At 33.1% G+C, this 21,065-nt stretch overlaps 1 protein-coding gene across 1 annotated transcript in view; it reads left to right on the plus strand.

The window, feature by feature from the left end:
• The window catches only part of LOC109325562 (MDIS1-interacting receptor like kinase 2-like), a 41,157-nt gene continuing 26,973 nt past the window's right edge, over positions 6,882-21,065 (plus strand). Inside the window, exons 1-2 of the mRNA XM_019557992.1 lie at positions 6,882-7,242; positions 7,462-7,919. Coding sequence (XP_019413537.1) covers positions 6,939-7,242; positions 7,462-7,919 — 762 coding nt within the window. The 5' untranslated portion in view covers positions 6,882-6,938. The remainder of the gene's footprint in view (positions 7,243-7,461; positions 7,920-21,065) is intronic.

Below are 21,065 nucleotides of genomic sequence, written 5' to 3' on the forward strand. Positions count from 1 at the left end.
AAGAAGGTATGTGAACATTGCCTTATCAGTAAGCAACCAAGAAATGCTTTGAGTTCTCATAGTGCATCAAGGGCAAATGACCTACTACACATTATATACTCTGATGTGTGTGGGCCATTTGATGTCCCTACACTAGGAAGCAACAAGTATTTTGTTTATTTTGTAGATGAACTGAGCAGAAAGGTTTGGATCTACTTAATCAAATTGAAGAGTGAAGTCTTCTCAATATTCAAAGACTTCAAGAGATTAGTTGAAAAGACTTCAAGAGATTAGTTGAAAAGCAATATGAGAAGAGCATAAAGATACTCAGAACAGATGGAGGTGGTGAATACACATCAAGAGAGTTTGCTGAGTTTTGCAAAGATCAGGGAATTGTGCATGAGGTGACAGCTCCATACACACCTCAACACAATGGAGTGGCAGAGAGAAGAAACATGACAATTCTCAATATGGTTAGGAGTATGTTGAAAACCAAGAAACTTCCGCACAATTTTTGGGGAGAAGCAGCTACTACAACAACATTTGTTTTGAATAGATGCCCCACCAAGAAACTAGGCTATGTTGTGCTAGAAGAGATTTGGTCAGGAGTGAAGCCATCTGTGCAACACTTAAGAATATTTGGCTCACTTTGCTATGCTCATGTGCCAGATCAAAGAAGAAAGAAGCTAGACAACAAAAGTGAACCAATGATCTTTATAGGATATAATCCTACTGGTTCATACAAATTGTACAACCCTGCAACCAATCAAGTTGTATTCAGCAGGGATGTACAATTTGATGAATCAGAATCTTGGAAATGGGCACAAGACAAAGTCACTTCTATGACTAGTCTGCAGTTGGATTGGGAGAATGATGAATTGGCAAGGGAGACAGAAGATACCAATCAGTCAAACCAAGTGCAGCCAGAAAATAATGAAAGACTAAGAAGACAAAGAGGTGTTCCATCTAAACTCAGAGATTTTCATCTATATTCTGATGATGCAATCAACACAGAAGGTGATCTGGTTCAACACATGGCACTATTAGCTGATGCAGAGCCATTAAGCTTTGAAGAAGCTAGCACTAGCAAGGTTTGGAGAGATGCTATGACAGAAGAGATCAAATCAATTGAGAAAAATGACACATGGGAGCTGGTACCCTTGCCAAGACAGAAAACTCCTATAGATGTCAAATGGATCTTCAAGGTCAAGTTAAGACCTGATGGTTCCATAGCAAAGCATAAGGCAAGGCTTGTGGCTAGAGGATTTATGCAAAAGGCAGGGCTTGACTACTCAGAGGTTTTTGCACCACTGGCTAGGCTAGAAACAGTGAGACTCATGGTGGCCTTAGCTAGCTGGAAGAAATGGAAACTATGCCAATTAGATGTCAAGTCAGCTTTTCTAAATGGACCACTGGAGGAAGTGGTTTTTGTGACTCAGCCACCTGGGTTCATTAGTAAAGGAAATGAGGAGAAAGTTCTAAGACTCAAGAAGGCACTCTATGGGTTGAAACAAGCTCCTAGAGCATGGAACAAGAGGATTGACAAGTTTCTACATGAATCTGGTTTTCAGAAGTGTAGTTAAGTATGGTGTATACATCAAGCCTATAGATCAAGATCAAGGTGCTCTATTCATCTGTTTATATGTAGATGATCTCCTAATTACAGGAAGGAGCCCAAGTGGAATTGAGGACTTGAAGAAAAGCTTGAAAGCTGAGTTTGAAATGACAGACTTGGGAAGATTGTCATACTTCCTTGGTCTGGAATTTCAACATATGAAAGATGGTTTTTTCATGCATCAAAAGAAGTACTTGCTGGAAGTCTTGAGCAAGTTTAACATAATGAATTGCAATGCCTCGGAAATTCCAGCAGAGGTAAACTTGAAACTGGATGGTTGTGAAGCAGAGACACAAGTTGATGCAACTAATTTTAGACAGATTGTGGGAAGCCTAAGGTACATTTGTCACACTAGACCAGAGATATCATTCAGTGTAGGAGTGATTAGTAGGTTTATGGGTGATCCAAGGCATTCACACATGGTTGCAGCCAAGAAGATCCTCAGGTACCTAAAGGGAACACTGGATTTTGGCATTATATTTCCCCACCAAAACGAAAGGTTTAGCTCACATCTCATGGCCTATTTTGATTCTGATTGATTTGGAGACATTATGGATAGAAAGAGCACAATGGGGTATGTTTTCATGGTTGCAGGGGCTCCTATTTCTTGGTGTTCTCAGAAGCAGAGGGTAGTTGCTCTATCAACTTGTGAAGCTGAATATATATCAGCATGTGCAGCTGCTTGCCAAGCTATTTGGTTGTCCTCATTATTGCTGGAACTTGGCATTGAAGAAGAAGAAGTAACTGAGTTGTTCATAGACAACAAGTCAGCCATTGATCTAGCTAAAAATCCAGTTTCACATGGTAGAAGCAAGCACATTGAGACAAGATATCACTACTTAAGGCAACAAGTTGCAGAGGGCAGAATCAAGCTCATTCATTGCAGCAGTGATCTTCAATTGACAGATTTAATGACTAAGTCATTGAAGATAGAAAGGTTCAAAGATTTGAGGAAGAAGATAGGAATCCATGATTTGTTGCAAGGATAGATTTGGATTGATGTTAGAGAGGTTTACATTGAATGTATTTTTGCTACTAGATGTAGATGTAGATTTTCGAATCATGGGGGAATGTTAAGAAATGTGATTCAAAAATCAGTTAAGTTAGTTTGGGGATTTTTCTCTAAACTTTTCTTACTTTCTCTGCAATATCTCAATTCAATTCATCATCCATTACATTTCATTATTCCCTCTCTGTTTTTACTCTAATTCATTCTCAATCACCATTCTGCACTTTCACTTTCATTTTCTTTCTTCTTCTACACGTTGATGCACCAACAATGACAACCAGAAAAAGGTTGAGCTCTCACAATCCTAGAGATTGGCAACAATTTATATGGTGGTATTCCATCTTGCCGTTGCTCATTTTTTTGATAAATATTGGTTACATGACTTAAAAGGAGGGCGGAGGAAAATTTCATCTCCTTCGAAATGGTTTATTGTCATGACTATAATTTTATGCGGACAATATGTCGAAACTCCTATTTATGTGCAAAATTAAAAAAAAATATGGTTATTAAACAAGAATTCTTAGCTCAAAATTCAACTACAGATAAAAAAGATATTAACAAATTGTCCGAACATATTAAAATGGTGGTATGTTCACTAATTACATGAACTAATATCTTAAACTTGTTTATTTGTTTATTTAAAAAAGGACAAAAATATATTTCATCATACATATCCCATGACGCAATATGAAAAAATTAAGATTCTGAAATTTAATGAGAAAACTATTTTAATTGGTTTGGTGTATTTTAATTTTTAAAGAAAAGATGCGACACATCACAATCGTTCAAATGATGGGTTGAGAAAATGAAGTGAATATTCATGACTCTTCATTCATCCTTAATGTAACTATTACTTTGATATTGTAATTTTGAAATTAATTAGGAAGAGATTTGAGTTGACACATATTATTTACTATTTAATAAAATATTTTTATTATTATTATTTCAAAGATTTTATACTTATTTTACCTTTTTATTATTATTAATTACATGTAAATATTTTTTATTATATTATTTCACTTTTTAACTTAATGAAAGTTGAATTTTAACGAACAAAAGTAACAATCATAACCATTCAAAGGATTGTACCAGAAAAAGAAGTGAAATTATGATATTTTCTCCCTCTATATTATGATATTTAGGTCAAATTTTAAGGAACAAAAGTAATATGTCATGATAGTTGAAAAGATGATACAAGAGTGAGATCATCATATTTCTTCTGCGTTTATTATAATTTATTGAGAAAACAATTATCATTAAATTGAAGTTTGTTACAAATTTCTGTTAATGTTGTTGTCACAATATTTAATATTTATTCATTTTGATAATCTCTAATTAATATTTTTATTGTTCTCTTTATTACAAAGATTTAACAATCAACATTTCAATTAGTTTGTAATTATCACTTAAATTTTTTATGGTAGGTTTAGTGAACATAAGTGACTTATCACCACTTTTCAAAGGATAATCTAATGAAAATAAGTGAATAGGCACACATTTTCTATATCTTAAAAAATGTTTTATCATATATTTGATTGTATAATCTTTCATAACCCAAAAGATAGTAACAACTTGAGGAGGCTCAAATAATTACTTGTTAAAAAAGGAAATTATTTATTTCCTATTTATCAGCCATTAAAGGCATCAATATATTATCTCTTAATCACCCGCAAGTATTTATTATTAAAAAATACATTTCCTAAAAAACTATCATAATAATACATTGATTATTGTAACACCCGATTTTCGGTTATGTGATTTTTTGGCATCACCTATACATTTTTGTAATCAAAATATATAATACTTTATTTAATGTCCAAACTGAATAATATGGTCTTTGAATAAGAGTTATGAGCTTAGGAGTCAATTACAAATCAGAGAATGTATTAACACTATATTTGCTCATACTAGATGATACATTCGTTAGTTGCATGGATTAAATGTACCAATAATTTAATTAATAAAAATTAATATTAAAACAAAACATTATATTTTTTATTTTTATGTGTAATAACAGTTCATCTTTCTCATATGTATCACCCTGAGCTCTAAGAAATAAGACTACGTAGTTATATGTTTAAAATTGATTAACTTTGATTAAAATTTTAAGTTCTTTAAATTTATCCTAGAAGAATTAATAGACAAAGAATAGATATTGATTGCTTACCATTTTCACTTTGATAAATAACAAATGCTAATAATGACCGCAATCATAAAAATGCAATACAAATGTCCACAACTATTTCTGGGCTCAAAGCCGAAAGTAAGATGCAACAAGAGCCTAATATCACTACTAAATTCCCAAAAAATATTTATTAATTAAAACATTTACCCAAAAATGTTTAGTGATATTATTATGTTTAATTTCATAAAATACTTATCAACAATAACTTAAACACACAAGTATTTGCCCAAAATGTAAACTATATGCGTATGATAAAAATCAAACCAAGGGTCCACACAGACACAATCAAAGGCATAGGTTAAGAATGGAACAAAAAAAGAACAAAGACATGTGAATAAGAACGAGTTCTCTAGTGAAATTTCCAACGCAAGAGAAGATAAGATAGGGTCCACGTCATCACAACCATGCACAATTACAACCTCCCATTTTTAGCTCTATGGTGTGTGTTGTGCACCGTGTTTTTTTAATAGGACAAAGATCATTTGCCCGAATCAATCGAATTTCACAAAATAATATTAAAATATTAATTTTTGTTTTTATAATTTTTTTAAAATAAATAAAATTTTCTTATTAGCTAAAGACATCAAGTAAGACATGAAAAAAGACATGATCCTCTAGTGAGTTTCTGTGTTTTTTTAGTAACAAAAATTATAACTTTATTATTACATACAATTAATTTAGATTCCAAATTCTTTATATCATTATTATTGTTTTTAAAATTCAAAATCTGAATATAATTATGGAAATAAATTTAAAATTTTGAAATGTATATTTTTGGTTACGTGTTTTTAGTATTTCTCTAGAATCTGAGTAAGATGAGGTCTGGAAGTACATGGTTGAGAACGTGAAAAGATATTCCAACACTCAAGTCAGTACACGAAGAAGTATATATAGAGAGAGAATAACATGCAAGAGTATATGAGAGGGTATTAAGTGTTAACTTCCTCATGAAGAATCTCCTCTATTTACAAAATAAATGAATATAGAATATTTTCGTAGACGCTGTTGGCATGACAAATTGTTCTGTCCAGTCAAATATGTCCTAGATAGGCATGAACAACATTATTCATGTTGGGTGGCCCTAACATGTCCATACTCTTGCTAGTATAGTACTTTATTTTGGGGTGAGTTATTTTTTTGCCTGTCCTAACTACCATAGTTGTATATTAGGCATGTTCTCGCTGCATAGTAAGAGTGGTACATGGTCAAGACAACATGATTGTCATGTAGTAGAGGTCTCTGACCTTATACCTTGATGATTGTCGTCCTTTATCTAGCTACAACGGTCATCCAAACATGACCGACATCTCTGCATGAGCCAAATCTTATTTATTCGGCGTTTGGCTATGACCTTGCAGATTTGGCCAATCGAGTCCTATCCTGAAGCTAGGACAGAGCTGAAAACAAATGGAACCATTGACATGTAACATAATAATATAAAGTTCTTGTTTTTATTTAGAGAATAAAGTATCTCCTAGTATAAGGAGATAAATTATCTCCTTGTGGCCTCTAAAATTATGACATGTGTCATATTTAATTATTTTTTATACAAATATTTCTTAAACTAAAAAATAGTACACATATCATATTTTTATTGGTCGGAGGAGACAAATTATCTGCTGTTATGAAAAATACTTTATTCTCTTTTCTTTTTCTTTAACATGTATTATTTATTATGTTTTGATAGAAGTTTTTTTTTCTCTTTTAGGATTCTTATCGTTTCCCATTTAAACAATTAATTCATAAAGAGTTATATTAGTACATTGATCCTGGAGGGATGCCTTTCAATTATTTTTTTTGTCAAATGTCTATTCAAGAATTTTCTTCTTGAATGAGATCAATTGTCACATTTATTGTATCATATTATGTTCTAACCCAATATAAAAGTGTCAACTAATTAAGAAATATCAAAAAAGAAAATAATTTTTTTTATATTATTTGATGGAATGTGATTGGCTTGAGACATGAAATATCTACAACATATTATAAATATCTACACCATATTATAAATATCTACACCATATTATAAATATCTACAACATATTATAAATAAAAATAATTTGTTTATGACTATTACCCATATTATAAGTATCTGCGATATCCTATGTACTAACTACTTCATTAGTGGTTGAAAAGTTCATACTATAACCATGGCATTCATATTTCCAAATATTTCTTTAATGGGTTTGTTTGCATTCCTAATAGCCTCTTTATCTCATACTACTTCAGCTGCAATGCAAAGAGAGAGTGAAGCAAATGCTCTATTGAATTGGAAAGCAAGCCTTGACAACCAAAGCCAGGTTTCATTGTCTTCATGGTATGGTAATAATCCTTGCAGTAATTGGGTTGGAATCCATTGTGATGAGTCCAAATCTGTCTCCAATATAAGTCTTAGAGATATGGGACTAAGAGGTATGCTTCATAGTCTCAACTTCTCATCATTTCCAAATATTCACACTATAGATATAAGGAATAACTCATTTAATGAAACTATTCCTTCACAAATTGGACTTTTATTGTCCAATTTGGAGACTCTTGATTTCTCCTTAAATCAACTCTCTGGTAGCATTCCCAAAAGCATTGGTAATCTTTTAAAACTCTCATATCTTTATATCAGCCAAAATAGTCTATCTGGTCCCATTCCTAGTGAAATTGGAATGATGTCAAGTATGAATGTCTTTGATTTTTCTAGTAACTTTCTCTCTGGTAGAATCCCCCCTACATTAGGAAATTTGAGCAATTTACGAGAACTTTACCTTTACAACAACACACTCTCTGGTCCCATTCCTAGTGAAATTGGATTGATTTCAAGTATGCAGGATCTTGATTTTTCTGATAATTTTCTCTTTGGTAGAATCCCCGCTACATTAGGAAATTTGAGCAATTTACAAAATCTTTACATTTACAACAGCACACTCTCTAGTTCTATTCCTGATGAAGTAGGAAAACTCTATTCTCTTACTGGCATGCATTTGTCACATAATAATCTTTCTGGGTCAATCCCAATCTCCGTAGGTAACTTGGTTAATTTGGATAACTTGTTTCTTTTTACAAATAAACTCTCTGGACCAATTCCTTTCACTATTGGAAACTTGACCAAGCTCAAATACTTATCCTTATATTCAAATAATCTTTCCGGGTCACTTGACCAAGCTCAAATACCTATCCTTGTTGTCAAATAACCTGTCAGAATCAATTCCTCCAACCTTTGAAAACTTGACCCATTTGAAATCATTGCAATTAAGTCATAATCATTTAATAGGCCATTTGCCTCACAACATTTGCCTTGGTGGAATGTTGAGCAATTTTTCTGCTAACAATAACAATTTCACAGGTCCAATTCCAAAGAGTCTGAAGAGTTGTTCCAGTCTTAGAAGATTAAGACTAGAACAAAATCAACTGACTGAAAATATGACACAATGTACTTTTGAGTGTCCAAATTTGAACTACATTGATTTAAGTGACAATAACTTATATGGAAACCTTTCACCAAACTGGGGGAAATGCTACAAACTCACAAGTCTCAAGATCTCTGACAATAATTTATCTGGTGTTATACCACAAGAACTAGGAGAGGCTACCAACTTACACGAACTTCACCTATCTTCGAACCATCTTATAGGACAAATTCCAAAGGAGCTAGGTAAGTTGACCTTGTTGATCAAACTCCTCATAAGCAGCAATCTCTTTTCAGGAAATGTTCCGATAGAAATAACGTCATTGAAGGATCTCCAATTCTTAGGGCTTGCTGAAAATGATTTCAGTGGCTTCATCACAAAACAACTAGGAAGTTTGCCCAATTTATTACTGTTGAATTTAAGTTATAATAAATTTGTGGGACATATTCCTCTTGAGTTTGATAAATTCAAACAACTTCAAAGCCTTGATCTTAGTAAGAATTTCTTTGGCGGAAAAATACCCTTCATACTTGGAAAGTTGAAATACCTAGAAACATTGAATCTTTCACATAATAATCTTTCTGGTACCATACCCTCTGATTTTGATGATATGTTAAGCTTGACAAATGTTGACATATCATACAACCAATTAGAAGGTCCACTTCCAAATATTCCTGCCTTTCAAAAAGCTTCAATTAATGCATTGAGAAATAATAAAGGCTTGTGTGGTAAAATCTCTGGCCTTGAACCTTGCCCACCAACATCAAGCAGAAAATCTCATCATCACCAAAATACCAAAGTCATAGTACTTGTTCTATCTATTTCTTTGAGCATTCTACTACTTATGCTATTGGTGTTTTTTATCTCATGTCGCCTTCACCGAAGTGCAACTACAAATGAAAACCAAGTTGTTGAGCCACAAAATCAAAATCTATTTGCAATATGGAGTTATGATGGGAAAATGGTGTATGAGAATATCATTGATGCCACAGAAGATTTTGACAACAAATATCTCATTGGAGTTGGAGGATGTGGATCTGTTTATAGAGCTGAATTGCCATATGGTGAAGTTGTTGCTGTGAAAAAACTCCATTCAATACCAAATGAGGAATCATCTATTCTCAAAGCTTTCCAAAGTGAGATAAGAGCTTTGACAGAAATTCGGCATCGTAACATTGTGAAGCTATATGGGTTTTGTTCACATTCTCTACACTCATTTTTGGTTTATGATTTGGTGGAAAGAGGTAGCATTGATAAGATCCTCCAAAATGATGCACATGCCAATGAATTTCATTGGAATAGAAGGGTGAATGTTATTAAAGGAGTTGCTAATGCATTGAGCTATATGCACCATGATTGTTCACCTCCTATAATTCATAGAGACATATCATCAAAGAATGTCCTTTTAGATTTGGAGTATAAAGCTCATGTTTCTGATTTCGGAACATCTAAGTTTCTTAATCCAGATTCTTCAAATCTAACCTCATTTGCAGGCACTTATGGATATATTGCTCCAGGTTAGTTTCCTCTAATTTTGACTAATTTTGACATCATACAATTTAAGGTTATATAGTTTGCCTTTGATACTTATTTACAGTATAATGAGTACTTTAAACTTATTTGTATTCAATTCATTGATATTAACATTTTATTATTTTATGCATTACATTTATTTTGATTTGTTTTTTTGTAGAACTTGCATATACTATAGAAGTGAATGAGAAATGTGATGTTTACAGCTTTGGGGTATTTGCTTTGGAAGTAATATTTGGAAAGCATCCTGGAGAAATTATATCATCTACAATGTTATCATCTTCTTTCGAAGTTGACAATTTTCTATTGAATGATAATTTGGATCAACGTCTTCCTCGTCCTATGAATCCAATTGATAAGGAAATTATATCAATCCTTAGAATAGCAACTTCATGCTTGAGAGAAAATCCACATTCTCGACCTACCATGGAATGTGTAGTAAAGGAACTCTTGATACTTAATGCAGCTTCAACGAATTAATTCCACATTATCATTGTGAAAGATTGGCTTAAGATTATTGTACTTCACAAACTTATCTTTATGACAGATCTAGGTCATAGAGACAGAGTGTGTAATATATGTTAAAAATTAATAAATTACATATTTCATAATTATTTTCTATGTGATTTCGTATTTTGAAATTGTTAAATGCCCAATTCGTTTTCAATCTTGTTGAACATTTCTCTTAATATAACTCATGAAACAATTATTTATCCATGTATCTTCCATTCGATTATATAACTTGTTTTTACAACTTTTATAGTTGAATTTTTTTCCTATAATTGTATTACTAACTTCAATAGAAAATAAACTGATGGGCAAATACTGTATATTTCATTTTCAACCAAATTATCATAAATATTATTGACCATAGAATATAATTTATCTGAGGTACTTTATTATTCATATTAATACTATAGTACATAATATTGATGAATAGCTATACAAACTAGACTATGAATTAGGACTGTGTCCAGTTCAGTGAGATGTTACCTTGAAAATTCACAGAAGGCAAAGCTGGATTTTGTGACCATTAACCATTTATGATTTAAGCATCTGCAATATCATATATCATTAACCATTTATGATATAAGCATCTGCAATATCATATATCATTAACCATTTATGATTTTGTGGCTTCTTTTAATATTTTCAATGTTTGTCTTCTTAGTGGCTTCTTCACCTTCTGCAATGCAAGGAAGTGAGGCAAATGCACTGTTGAATTAGGAAGACATCTAGATACTAATAGTAAAGTTGGCCAATGGTTAGATAACACCAGATTAACTGGCCATACTAATCGTAAAATTTGTCGAATTTCTATGATATGGATCTATTTCTGATGAAATTTGAATTTTCCTATAACCATGTTAAGGGTAGAATCCCCTCTACAATAGTAAAATTCTTTGCAAAAACTCTCCCACCCTCCATAGGTTACTTAGACAAAGTCATGGTTGGATTCAAATCAGCTTTGTGGGCCAATCCCACCTACAGTAGGTAAGTAGGTCAATATGTTCACCATTTCTCTGTATGATGATAAAATTATGGACCTATTCCTTCCAACATTAGAAAAAAGGTTATCCTTAAATGAACATTGGACCAATTCCTTGCTCAATAGATATGTTGGTCAATATGTTTTATTATTATGTTAGTAATAATAATATCTTCCCAAGATAGTGAACCTCAAGACAATAGTACAATTATCTTTAAATGGATATTTGTGTGTTGTCTTTCTTCTTTTTTATTCTCTATATTGTCTAATTGTTGCATGTTCCCAACGTTCACAAAAGATTTAAATACATATATCCAAATTAAAACTAGTTCCTTTTGAATGAAAATAATTTTTATGGACACCTTTCCGTAAATTAAGTAGTTCCATTGGACACTCTGGGGGCATTAGGCTTTCATGCTACCTTCATCAACCGGATAAGGGTTATCCTAAACTCTACAAAGCTATCTATCTCTGTTAATGGCCATACTGTGGGATTCTCTCCATGAAAGAGGCTTATCTTTTCACCAAACCTCTGGCTTCTCAGCAAAATTGGTGCATGGATATTTGGTCAACTGTAATCCCTCCATCAAAATCTTTGTCACTTGGATATTATTCTATAACAAAATGCCTACTGATGAACACTTAAAGGCTAGAGGCTTGGCTATGGGATCAACCTGTTCCCTCTGCAAGGATAATGAGGAGTCATCTGAGCATATCTTCTTCATATGTAGGTTTGCTAGGGCAATCTAGAGAGGGCTTCAGGCTCAACTTGGGTGTAGCCTCGACTCTTCCTCTATAGCCAATCTCCTCATCATCTTAGATTCCTTCAGTCCTTTGGCAAAGGAAGTGATGATTGCTTGTATTCTTAATGCAATCTCTACAATTTGGTTCTGTAGAAACCAAGCTAGATTTAATGATATTGATATCACTCTCTCTCAAGCCATGACAAAAATTAGAGTTGACATTGCCTTCACTGGAAATTTTAGCAAGCTGTATGCAAAGAACTCTATGACAGCGTTCAACTTGCTAAGAGCTTTTGGAATAAAAGGCAATTATAGCAAGGCTCCAACAATCACAGAGGTCTTATGGAAGGCTCCTTCTTTTGGTTGGGTGAAAGCCAATTCGGATGGTGCTGCCCATGGGTGTCCAGGTCATGCTGGATGGGAGGGGGAATTTTCAGAAATAGAAATGGGGACTTCATGGGTTGTTTTGCTTCATATTTCAGCATTCAGAACTCAATCTATGCGGAGTTGCTTGCAGCAATAATGGCTGTAACAATAGCTCATGCTAAAGGCTGGAAGTCTATTTGGTTGGAGTGTGATTCAAAAGTGGTGGTGGACATCTTCCAGGGTTCCAAGTCGGTTCCTTGACAACTAAGCAATCTCATGAACAAGTGCATGCAACTTCTAAACTCCATGCAATTTATGGTTAGCCATATTTTCAGACAAGGTAATGCTTGTGCTGATAAGCTAGCCACTTTTGGAGTTAATTCCAAAATTGACTCTTGGTGGAATAGCATGCCGATTTTTTTGTATGATGATTTCTATAGAAATAGGAATTTGCTTCCTAATTATGGATTCTGCAACTTGTAAACTTTATGGTGTCCTTTTGTAATCCCCTTTTAATTAATCATATTTTGGGTGTGTGTTAGCACCTTTATTTAAAAAAACTAAAATAAATTAAAGTGGGGTAGTATTATAGCCTCACAAGCCTAGAGATTGGCAACAAATTGTATGGTGGTATAACTTTTCAATAAACATTGGTTACACGACTTAAGAGGAGGGAGGAGGAAAATTTCATCTCCTTCCACATAGTTTATTGTCGTTACTATAATTATTTTGCGGACAAAATTTCGAAAACCCTATTTGTGTGCAATTTTTAAATAGTATGATCGTTGAACTAGAACTCTTAGCTTGAGAGTCGACTATAGATTAAGAAGATATTGACACATCGTCTGCCCGTATTAAAATGTTGGTATGCTCACTATTCACTAATTGCATGAGCTAATATCATAAACTTGTTTATTTATTTAAAAATGACAAGAATTTTGCTATTTTTGTGTCTTGACGATAATTTATTATACTCGTACATATCCCATAGCTCAGTAGGAAAAAAATCAAGATTATGTAATTCTATGAGAAAACTATTTTGATTGGTTTGATGTATTTTAAATTTTTAAAGAATAGATGCGACATGTTACAATCGCTTAGGGATGGCAAAAAACCCGTACCCGTGGGTACCCGCAGGTAAAACCCGTATGGACACGGGTACAGGTACGGGTCACAAATGGGTACCCCCAGATAATATAAACGTTCTTTTAAAAATAGCCGTAGTACATACGGGCGGGTACTCGTTATTTATATGATTAATATATTATATTTAATTAAAATAAAAAATACATTATTCTAACATTCATTACACTATGTATATTTTTTCCTTTTACTTTGTTTACACTTTTTATTGAGTTTGGTGGTGAAACACCCTACAAATATTATTACATGTGTAGAAATACACATGTTTTACAAAGAAAATATAGACTTTTTGTTAAGGAAATGAGAACAAAAAATCATACAAATAGAAAACACCAATAAATTTAGCATTTTTTCCAAATATTTAATCAAAAAGTACAAAAATAATTAAGTTTCATCTCATTTGAAACATAATAGACGTAACAAATTAAAAATTCATTTATAATATAGGAAACCCGCGTGTACTCAAAAATATCGGCAAATACCCGTACAGGTACGGGCGAGTATGGGTAATTTTCTCCTATTTTGAAACGGATAGCGGATAGCTACTACCCGTGCCTGCCCGCCCGTTGCCATCCCTACAACCGCTCAAATGACGAGTTGAGAAAATGAAGTAAATATTTGTGATTCTTCCTTCATCCCTAATGTAATTATTATGTTTATATTATATTTTTGAAATTAATTAGGAAGAGATACATATTTATTTGAGTTGACACAAATTATTTATCATTAAAGAAAATATTTTGATTATTATTTGAAATATTTTATACTTATTTTACATTTTTTATTATTATTAATTATATGTAACGTTTTTTTTATCTATTATTTCACTTTTTAATTTATTGAGAATTGAATTTTAATGAACATAAGTAACGATCATGACCGTTGAAAGGATTATACCAGAAAGAGAAGTGAAATTATGATATTTTCTCCCTCTTTATTATAATTCTTAGGTCAAATTTTAAGGATCAAAATGATGTGTCACGATAGTTCAAAAGATGATAGGAGGATAGAAGTGAAATTGTGATCTTTTCTCTATCTTTATTATAATTTATTCTAAAAACAATTATTATTAAATTGAAGTTTGTTACAAATTTATGTTTATGATATTGTCACAATATTTATCCATTTTTGACAATCTCTAATTAATCTTTTTATTGTTGCCATTATTAGAAAGACTTAACAATTATCATTTCAATTAGTTTGTAATTATCTCTTCAAATTTTATGGTAGTTTTAGTGAGCATAAGTGACCTATCACCACTTTTCAAAGGATAATCTAATGAAAATAAGTGAAGACGCACACATTTTCTCTCTCTTAAAAATTGTTTTATCTTATATTTGATTGTATAATCTTTGATATGCATTCATAACCAAAAAGAAAGTAACTACTTTTTTTTGGTTTCCCACATCTATCATTGTACTAGAGGCAATCTTGTCGTATCCGAGAACATCCACATGTATGTGAGGCTAACTCTTTCAGCATGCATTTTTCCATTCACAAGACTCCAACCAATACTTTGCTTAAGGGGAATCAAACATGTACAACTTGAATCAACACTCTTTGGTAAAATATAGTAACTACTTGATGAGGCTCAAATAATTATTACTTGTTAAAAAAGGAAATTATTTATTTCCTATTTATCATCCATTAAGACATCAATTTATTATCTCTTATTTCCTATAAAACTATTGCAATTATATATTAATTATTGTTGCACCACGATTTTCAGTTATGCAATTTTTTTTGGTATTACCGCTACATTTTATGTAGTTAAAATATAGAAAACTCCCTTTAATGTCCAAATTGAATAATATGCGCTTTGAATAAGAGTTATGACCTCGAGAGTCGATTACGGGTCAGAGAATATATTAGCATCACATCCGTCTAGTAGACATATCTTCTTGAGTTGCATCAATTAAATGTGCCCTTAATTTCATTAATAAATAATTATTTGTTAAAACAAAACAATATAATTTTTATTTTTTGTGTGACAAGAGTCCATCTTACTTCTATATCATTATGAGTAATAAGAAATAAAGACTACATAGTTCTAGGTTGAAAGTTAATTAACTTTGATAAAATTTTAAAAGTTATTTAAATTAATTTGACAAGAATTAATAGACAAAGAGTCGACATTAATTTTTTATCTTCTTCCCAATTTAATAAATAATAGAGGCATTTCAAATGACTGCAACCATTTTACGGCTCAAACTAGGAGTAAGATGCGACAATAGTCGTAACTTCGCTATCGAATTCTAGTTAAAAATAATTAAAAAATTTATATTTTAAATTGAATAGTTTATTTGTAAAAGAGAAAATTAATAGGCTAAGAGTCGATATTAGTCGTTAACCATAAAAATGCAATACAAATATCTACAATTATTTCTCGGCTCAATGCAGAAAGTAAGATGCGACACGAGCTTTAACATCACTACTAAATTCCCAAAAATTATTTATTAATTAAAACATTTACCCAAAAATGTTTCGTAATATTATTATATGTTTAGTGTCATAAAATACTTATTAACAATAACTTAAACAGACAAGTATTTGCTGCGTATGATAAAAACCAAACCACGGGTCCACACGGACAAAGGCATATGGTTGCCTTTTTTAATATTTTTTGTTTTGATAATATAACAAAAAATGGTTAAGTGAATGTGAGGTGGAGAAAACAGAAGTTTACATAATGCATTTCTTGGTCTGCATAGGTGTAACAAAATACAATATGCCAAAAGAGGAATTCATCTTATTCATTCAATGCTTTTCAACTTTACATTGCTAGGTATTTATACATTGAAGAAGGAAAGGAAAAGAGGAAATGAAGCTGATTCTGTTATAACATAATCAGTTTCCTTGGTTAGCAAGAAACCGAAAAATATCTAATCTAGGCTAGATACATTAATGAATGATGAAGCTATGATGAATCCATATACATTTTAATATGAATTGAATAAGGGAAAGAAGACTAGATTTATTTTGTTGATGAATGTTGATGAGTAGCTTGGGAAGCAAGTCACTTGGTAGGTTATCATCCTTTTGTTATGTTGCTGCTGGAAAGTATATCAATAGCCTCCCTCAAGCTGGAGAATAGAGATTGATGATTCCCAGCTTGGCAAGAAGATAGTGAAAAGGAGATGGATCCAAGGGTTTTGTGAGAATGTCAGCCACCTGTTCAGCAGAGGGAATAGGTAGAAGGTGGAAGAGTTTTGCCTATAATCGTTCTCTAACAACATGACAATCAATGTCAATGTGTTTAGTTCTCTCATGGAACACTGAATTAGCAGCAATGTGTCTTGCAGAATCATTATCACAATACAAGACAGTAGGAGCAGAGAAGGAGATGTTGAAGTTGGCAAATAGATAGGTGAGCCACTGAAGCTCACAAGCAGTGGCAGCCAAAGCTCTGTACTCAGCTTCTGAAGAAGAACGAGCAACAGTGGTTTGTTTCTTAGTTCTCCATGAAATCAGAGAGTGATCAAGAAACACACAGTAAGCAGAAATTGATTTTCTTGAATCAAGGCATGCACCCCAATCTGAGTCACTGAAAGCTTTAAGTTGAAGAGAAGAGTGGGAGGAATAGAAAAGTCCCTGTCCAGGAGATCCTTTAATGTATCTCAATATTCGAGTGAGAGCTTGATGGTGCATGATTGTAGGCTTAGTCAAAAATTGACTTAATTGCTGCACAGAATAAGATAAATCTGGTCGTGTATTTGTCAAATATAGTAGCCTACCAACTAGTCTTATGTAGGAGACTGGATCAACCAGTGTGTTAGAAGGATCCTGATGAAGTTTTGTGGCTTTGACCATAGGGGTAGAAACTGGTTTGGAGGCAAGAAAACCAGTATCTGATAAAATGTCTAGAGCATATTTCCTTTGACAAAGAGTTATCCCATCATGAGACCTAGCAACCTCTAAACCAAGGAAATACCTCAATGTCCCCAAATCTTTTATTTTGAACTCAGAGTCAAGGTGATGTTTGACAAAGGAAATTTCTTTGAGATCATTTCCACCTAGGATAAGATCATCAACATATATGAGTAAGGCAGTGAATTTTGAATTGTTCGTCTTAGTGAACAGAGAGTGATCATGAGTGGATTGTTTATAGCCAATAGAGATCAAAGAAGAGGACAATTTGTTATACCACTGTTTGCTTGCTTGTTTAAGCCCATAAAGAGATTTATGCAATTTGCAGACTTGATTTGGTTTTGAAGAGAGAACACCATCAGGGATACCCATGTACACATCTTCTTCTAAATCACCATGCAAGAAGGCATTATTCACATCAAGTTGATGAAGCAACCAGTTTTGAGATGCTGCAATGGCCAACAATAATCTCACAGTTGTAAGCTTGATGACTGGTGCAAATGTATCAAAGAAATCAACCCTTTCTGTTTGATTGTAACCTTTTGCAACAAGTCTGGCTTTGTATCTCTCTATGCTGCCATCTGACTTGTATTTGATTCTATAAACCCATCTGGAACCAATGGGAACCTTGTCACTAGGCAAGTCAACTAAAATCCAAGTGTTGTTTAATTCTAGTGCATTTAATTCAGCTTGCATAGCCTTGACCCAATGAGGAGACTTGACAGCTTGACTATAGTGTTTAGGTTCAACATTGGTGGTGATGGACAAAATATGACTTAGACATGGTTGTTTAATGTTTTTATATGGCAAAACAGATGATAGTGGATGAGAAATACCTTTCTATGATGATGGAATAGATGAAGTGAGAGTGTTGCAGTGAAAGTCTCTAAGGTATATGGGAGGATGCCTTAGTCTGTCTGATTTTCGGGTGTGTAATGGTAAGGGAGAGGTGCTAGGCTCAGTTGGTGGTGAAATATTGTTGGAGGTTGGCATGGATTGATGGGAAGGTGAAAGGGAATAGTTTTGTCGATAAGGATCACTTGGTAATAAATGTCTACTAGATGTAGGTGAGGTTTGTGTGATATGTTGATGCAGGAATGTCCTATTTGTGTTTGGATGATCAATGGGATTGATATCTAGGAAAGAAAGATCATTTGTGTTGCCAGTATCATCAAGAATGGATGATGGTAGTGTGTCAATGCCAGATCCAGTGTGCACAATGTAGGGAAAAATGTTTTCATGAAATATGACATTTCTAGATACAAAAATTTGTCTGCTATATAAGTCTAGAAGAATAAAACCTTTTGTTCCTAACTTATATCCCAAAAATACACATTTCCTTGACCTTGCCTCTAATTTTGATCTGTTGTGAGGACTTGTGGTGGCAAATGTTTGACATCCAAAGACTCTAATATTAGATAGGTTGGGACTTGTTTGATGCAAAAGTTCATAAGGACATTTGTTTTCAAGAATTTTGCTTGGCAATCTATTTATAAGAAAGGTAGTATGTTGTAAAGCGTAGGATCAATAATGCTGAGACAAATTTGATTGAAACAGCAAGGCCCTAGTGACATTGAGAAGATGTCTATGCTTTCTTTCAACCACTGAATTCTGCTGAGGAGTTTCAGTGCAAGAAGTTTGATGAATGATGCCTAGGTTACTAAAAAACTGAGAATCATTGAACTCAATTCCATTGTCTGTTCTTAGTATTTTTATTGTTTTATTGAATTGATTCTTGACAAAAGTTATGAAGTTTTGCATCAAAATTCTTGTATCAGCCTTTGATTTCATCAAAAAAGTCCATGTGTTTCTGCTATGATCATCAACTACTGTAAGGAAATATTTGTGTCCATGTATTGAACTAATAGAAAGAGGACCCCATATATCCATATGAACAATTGTAAACAAATCAGGACTTCTATGTTTTTGGCTTAAGAAAGGAAGCCTAGACTGCTTTGCTAAGTAACAATGATCATAAACTATCCTGCTATCAGTTTTTACATATGAAATTTTTTTACAAACATTGTGCAACACATATATTGATGGATGTCCTAGTCTGAAGTGCCATAAATCGAATTGAGGCTTATTATGTTTGGCTTGGAAAGGAGTAGTCTTAATCACATACAAAGCATTTCTCACTTCAGCAATTCCAATCATCTTCAATGTAATCATATCCTGGATCACACATTTAGAATCAGAAAAGGTAAGTTGACAATTCAGAGACTTGGTTAATTTGTTGATTGATATGAGATTGAACTTAAAACTAGGAATGAACAAAACATCATATAGTATTAGTGAATCAGAGAATTTTACAGAACCAGAATAGTTTGTGTGTATAATAGTTCCATTAGGCAACTTAACATGGATAGGCTTGATAGAGTGATAAGACATAAACAACAAAGGATTATGACATATATGATCTGTGGCACCAGAATCTAAAATCCAATTTTCTGATTTACCTGAACAATCACCTTTGTGGATTTGCAACTCACCATTAGGGATATGACTTATTTGGTTGACATTATGAGTGGTAGTGTTTGACACAGTGGAGTTTTTGAGCAAGGCTGCAAGTTGATTACATTGTTCAGCACTAAAATTGAGGATTGGTGAGAGTTTGTGACTACCAAGTGGCAATGAATCCATTTGTTCTTCTGGTTCTGAATCAATTTTTGTAGCATTATTGACATCACTAGTGCTTTGTTTTCCTCTGCTGCTTTGAAAATGTGGTGGAAAACCATGTTTGAGATAACATGTTTCAATTGTGTGCCTTTCTTTTCCACAATAAGTGCACACTTTGGTAGAGATTCCTCTTCCATAACCCCTGCCATTGTATCTTCCTCTGTTTTGCACAAAACTTCTTCCAAATCCACCTATATTCCCAGATCTAAAATTAGATCTTTCAGCAGCATTGATCATTGATTTAGGAGCAATGAGATTCATTCCAATTAGTTGCCTCTCTTGCTGAACAAGCAACGAGAAGGTTTTGTTTATCAAAGGCAAAGGCTCCATCAACAAAATTTGAGCCTTAGTAGCATTGAAGTAGCATTGAACTCATCATTTAATCCTTTCAAAAAACACACAACATACTCAATGTCTCTCTGCCTTTTTACAGTTTTCATTAAGTCACATTTGCATTTCACAATGCACACACATGAAGGCAATGATGTCAATGATTCTAATTCTTCCCATAGAATTTTTAAATCTGTGAAGTAATCAGAAATGCCCCTATCACCTTGTTTAATTGAATGAAGTTCTTGAAGAACATCTGACATTCTAAAATAAGCTCCCTTAGAAAATCTCTCTTTTAGATCTAACCACAACTCTTCTGCATTTTCTATATATACCACACTTTGTGCTATGTTTGGAGACAAGCAACGAGTAATCCATGAAACTACCATGTTATTACATCGTTCCCACACATCAAACTCAGGATCCATTGAATTAGGTGTAGTAATCGTTCCATCAACAAACTTATACTTATTCTTAGAGAGTAAAGCTCGTTTCATACCTCTAAACCAGGCATGATAATTCACACCATCAAGAGGGGGTGTAACCAGAACAGCTCCTGGATTTTCACCTGGATGTAGATAAAATGGACTCTGAACATCAGTGTTGTTGAGGAATGAAGAAGCTTCTCTATCTGATTCAAAACTCATCTGATTTGTCATAGTGAATTCAGAGAAATGCAGAAGGAATTTTCAGAGAATTTGCATAAGAGGTTGAGAGATTTTTGGTGAG

Source organism: Lupinus angustifolius, chromosome LG13, assembly GCF_001865875.1.
Source record: "Lupinus angustifolius cultivar Tanjil chromosome LG13, LupAngTanjil_v1.0, whole genome shotgun sequence".
Taxonomy (NCBI): domain Eukaryota; kingdom Viridiplantae; phylum Streptophyta; class Magnoliopsida; order Fabales; family Fabaceae; genus Lupinus; species Lupinus angustifolius.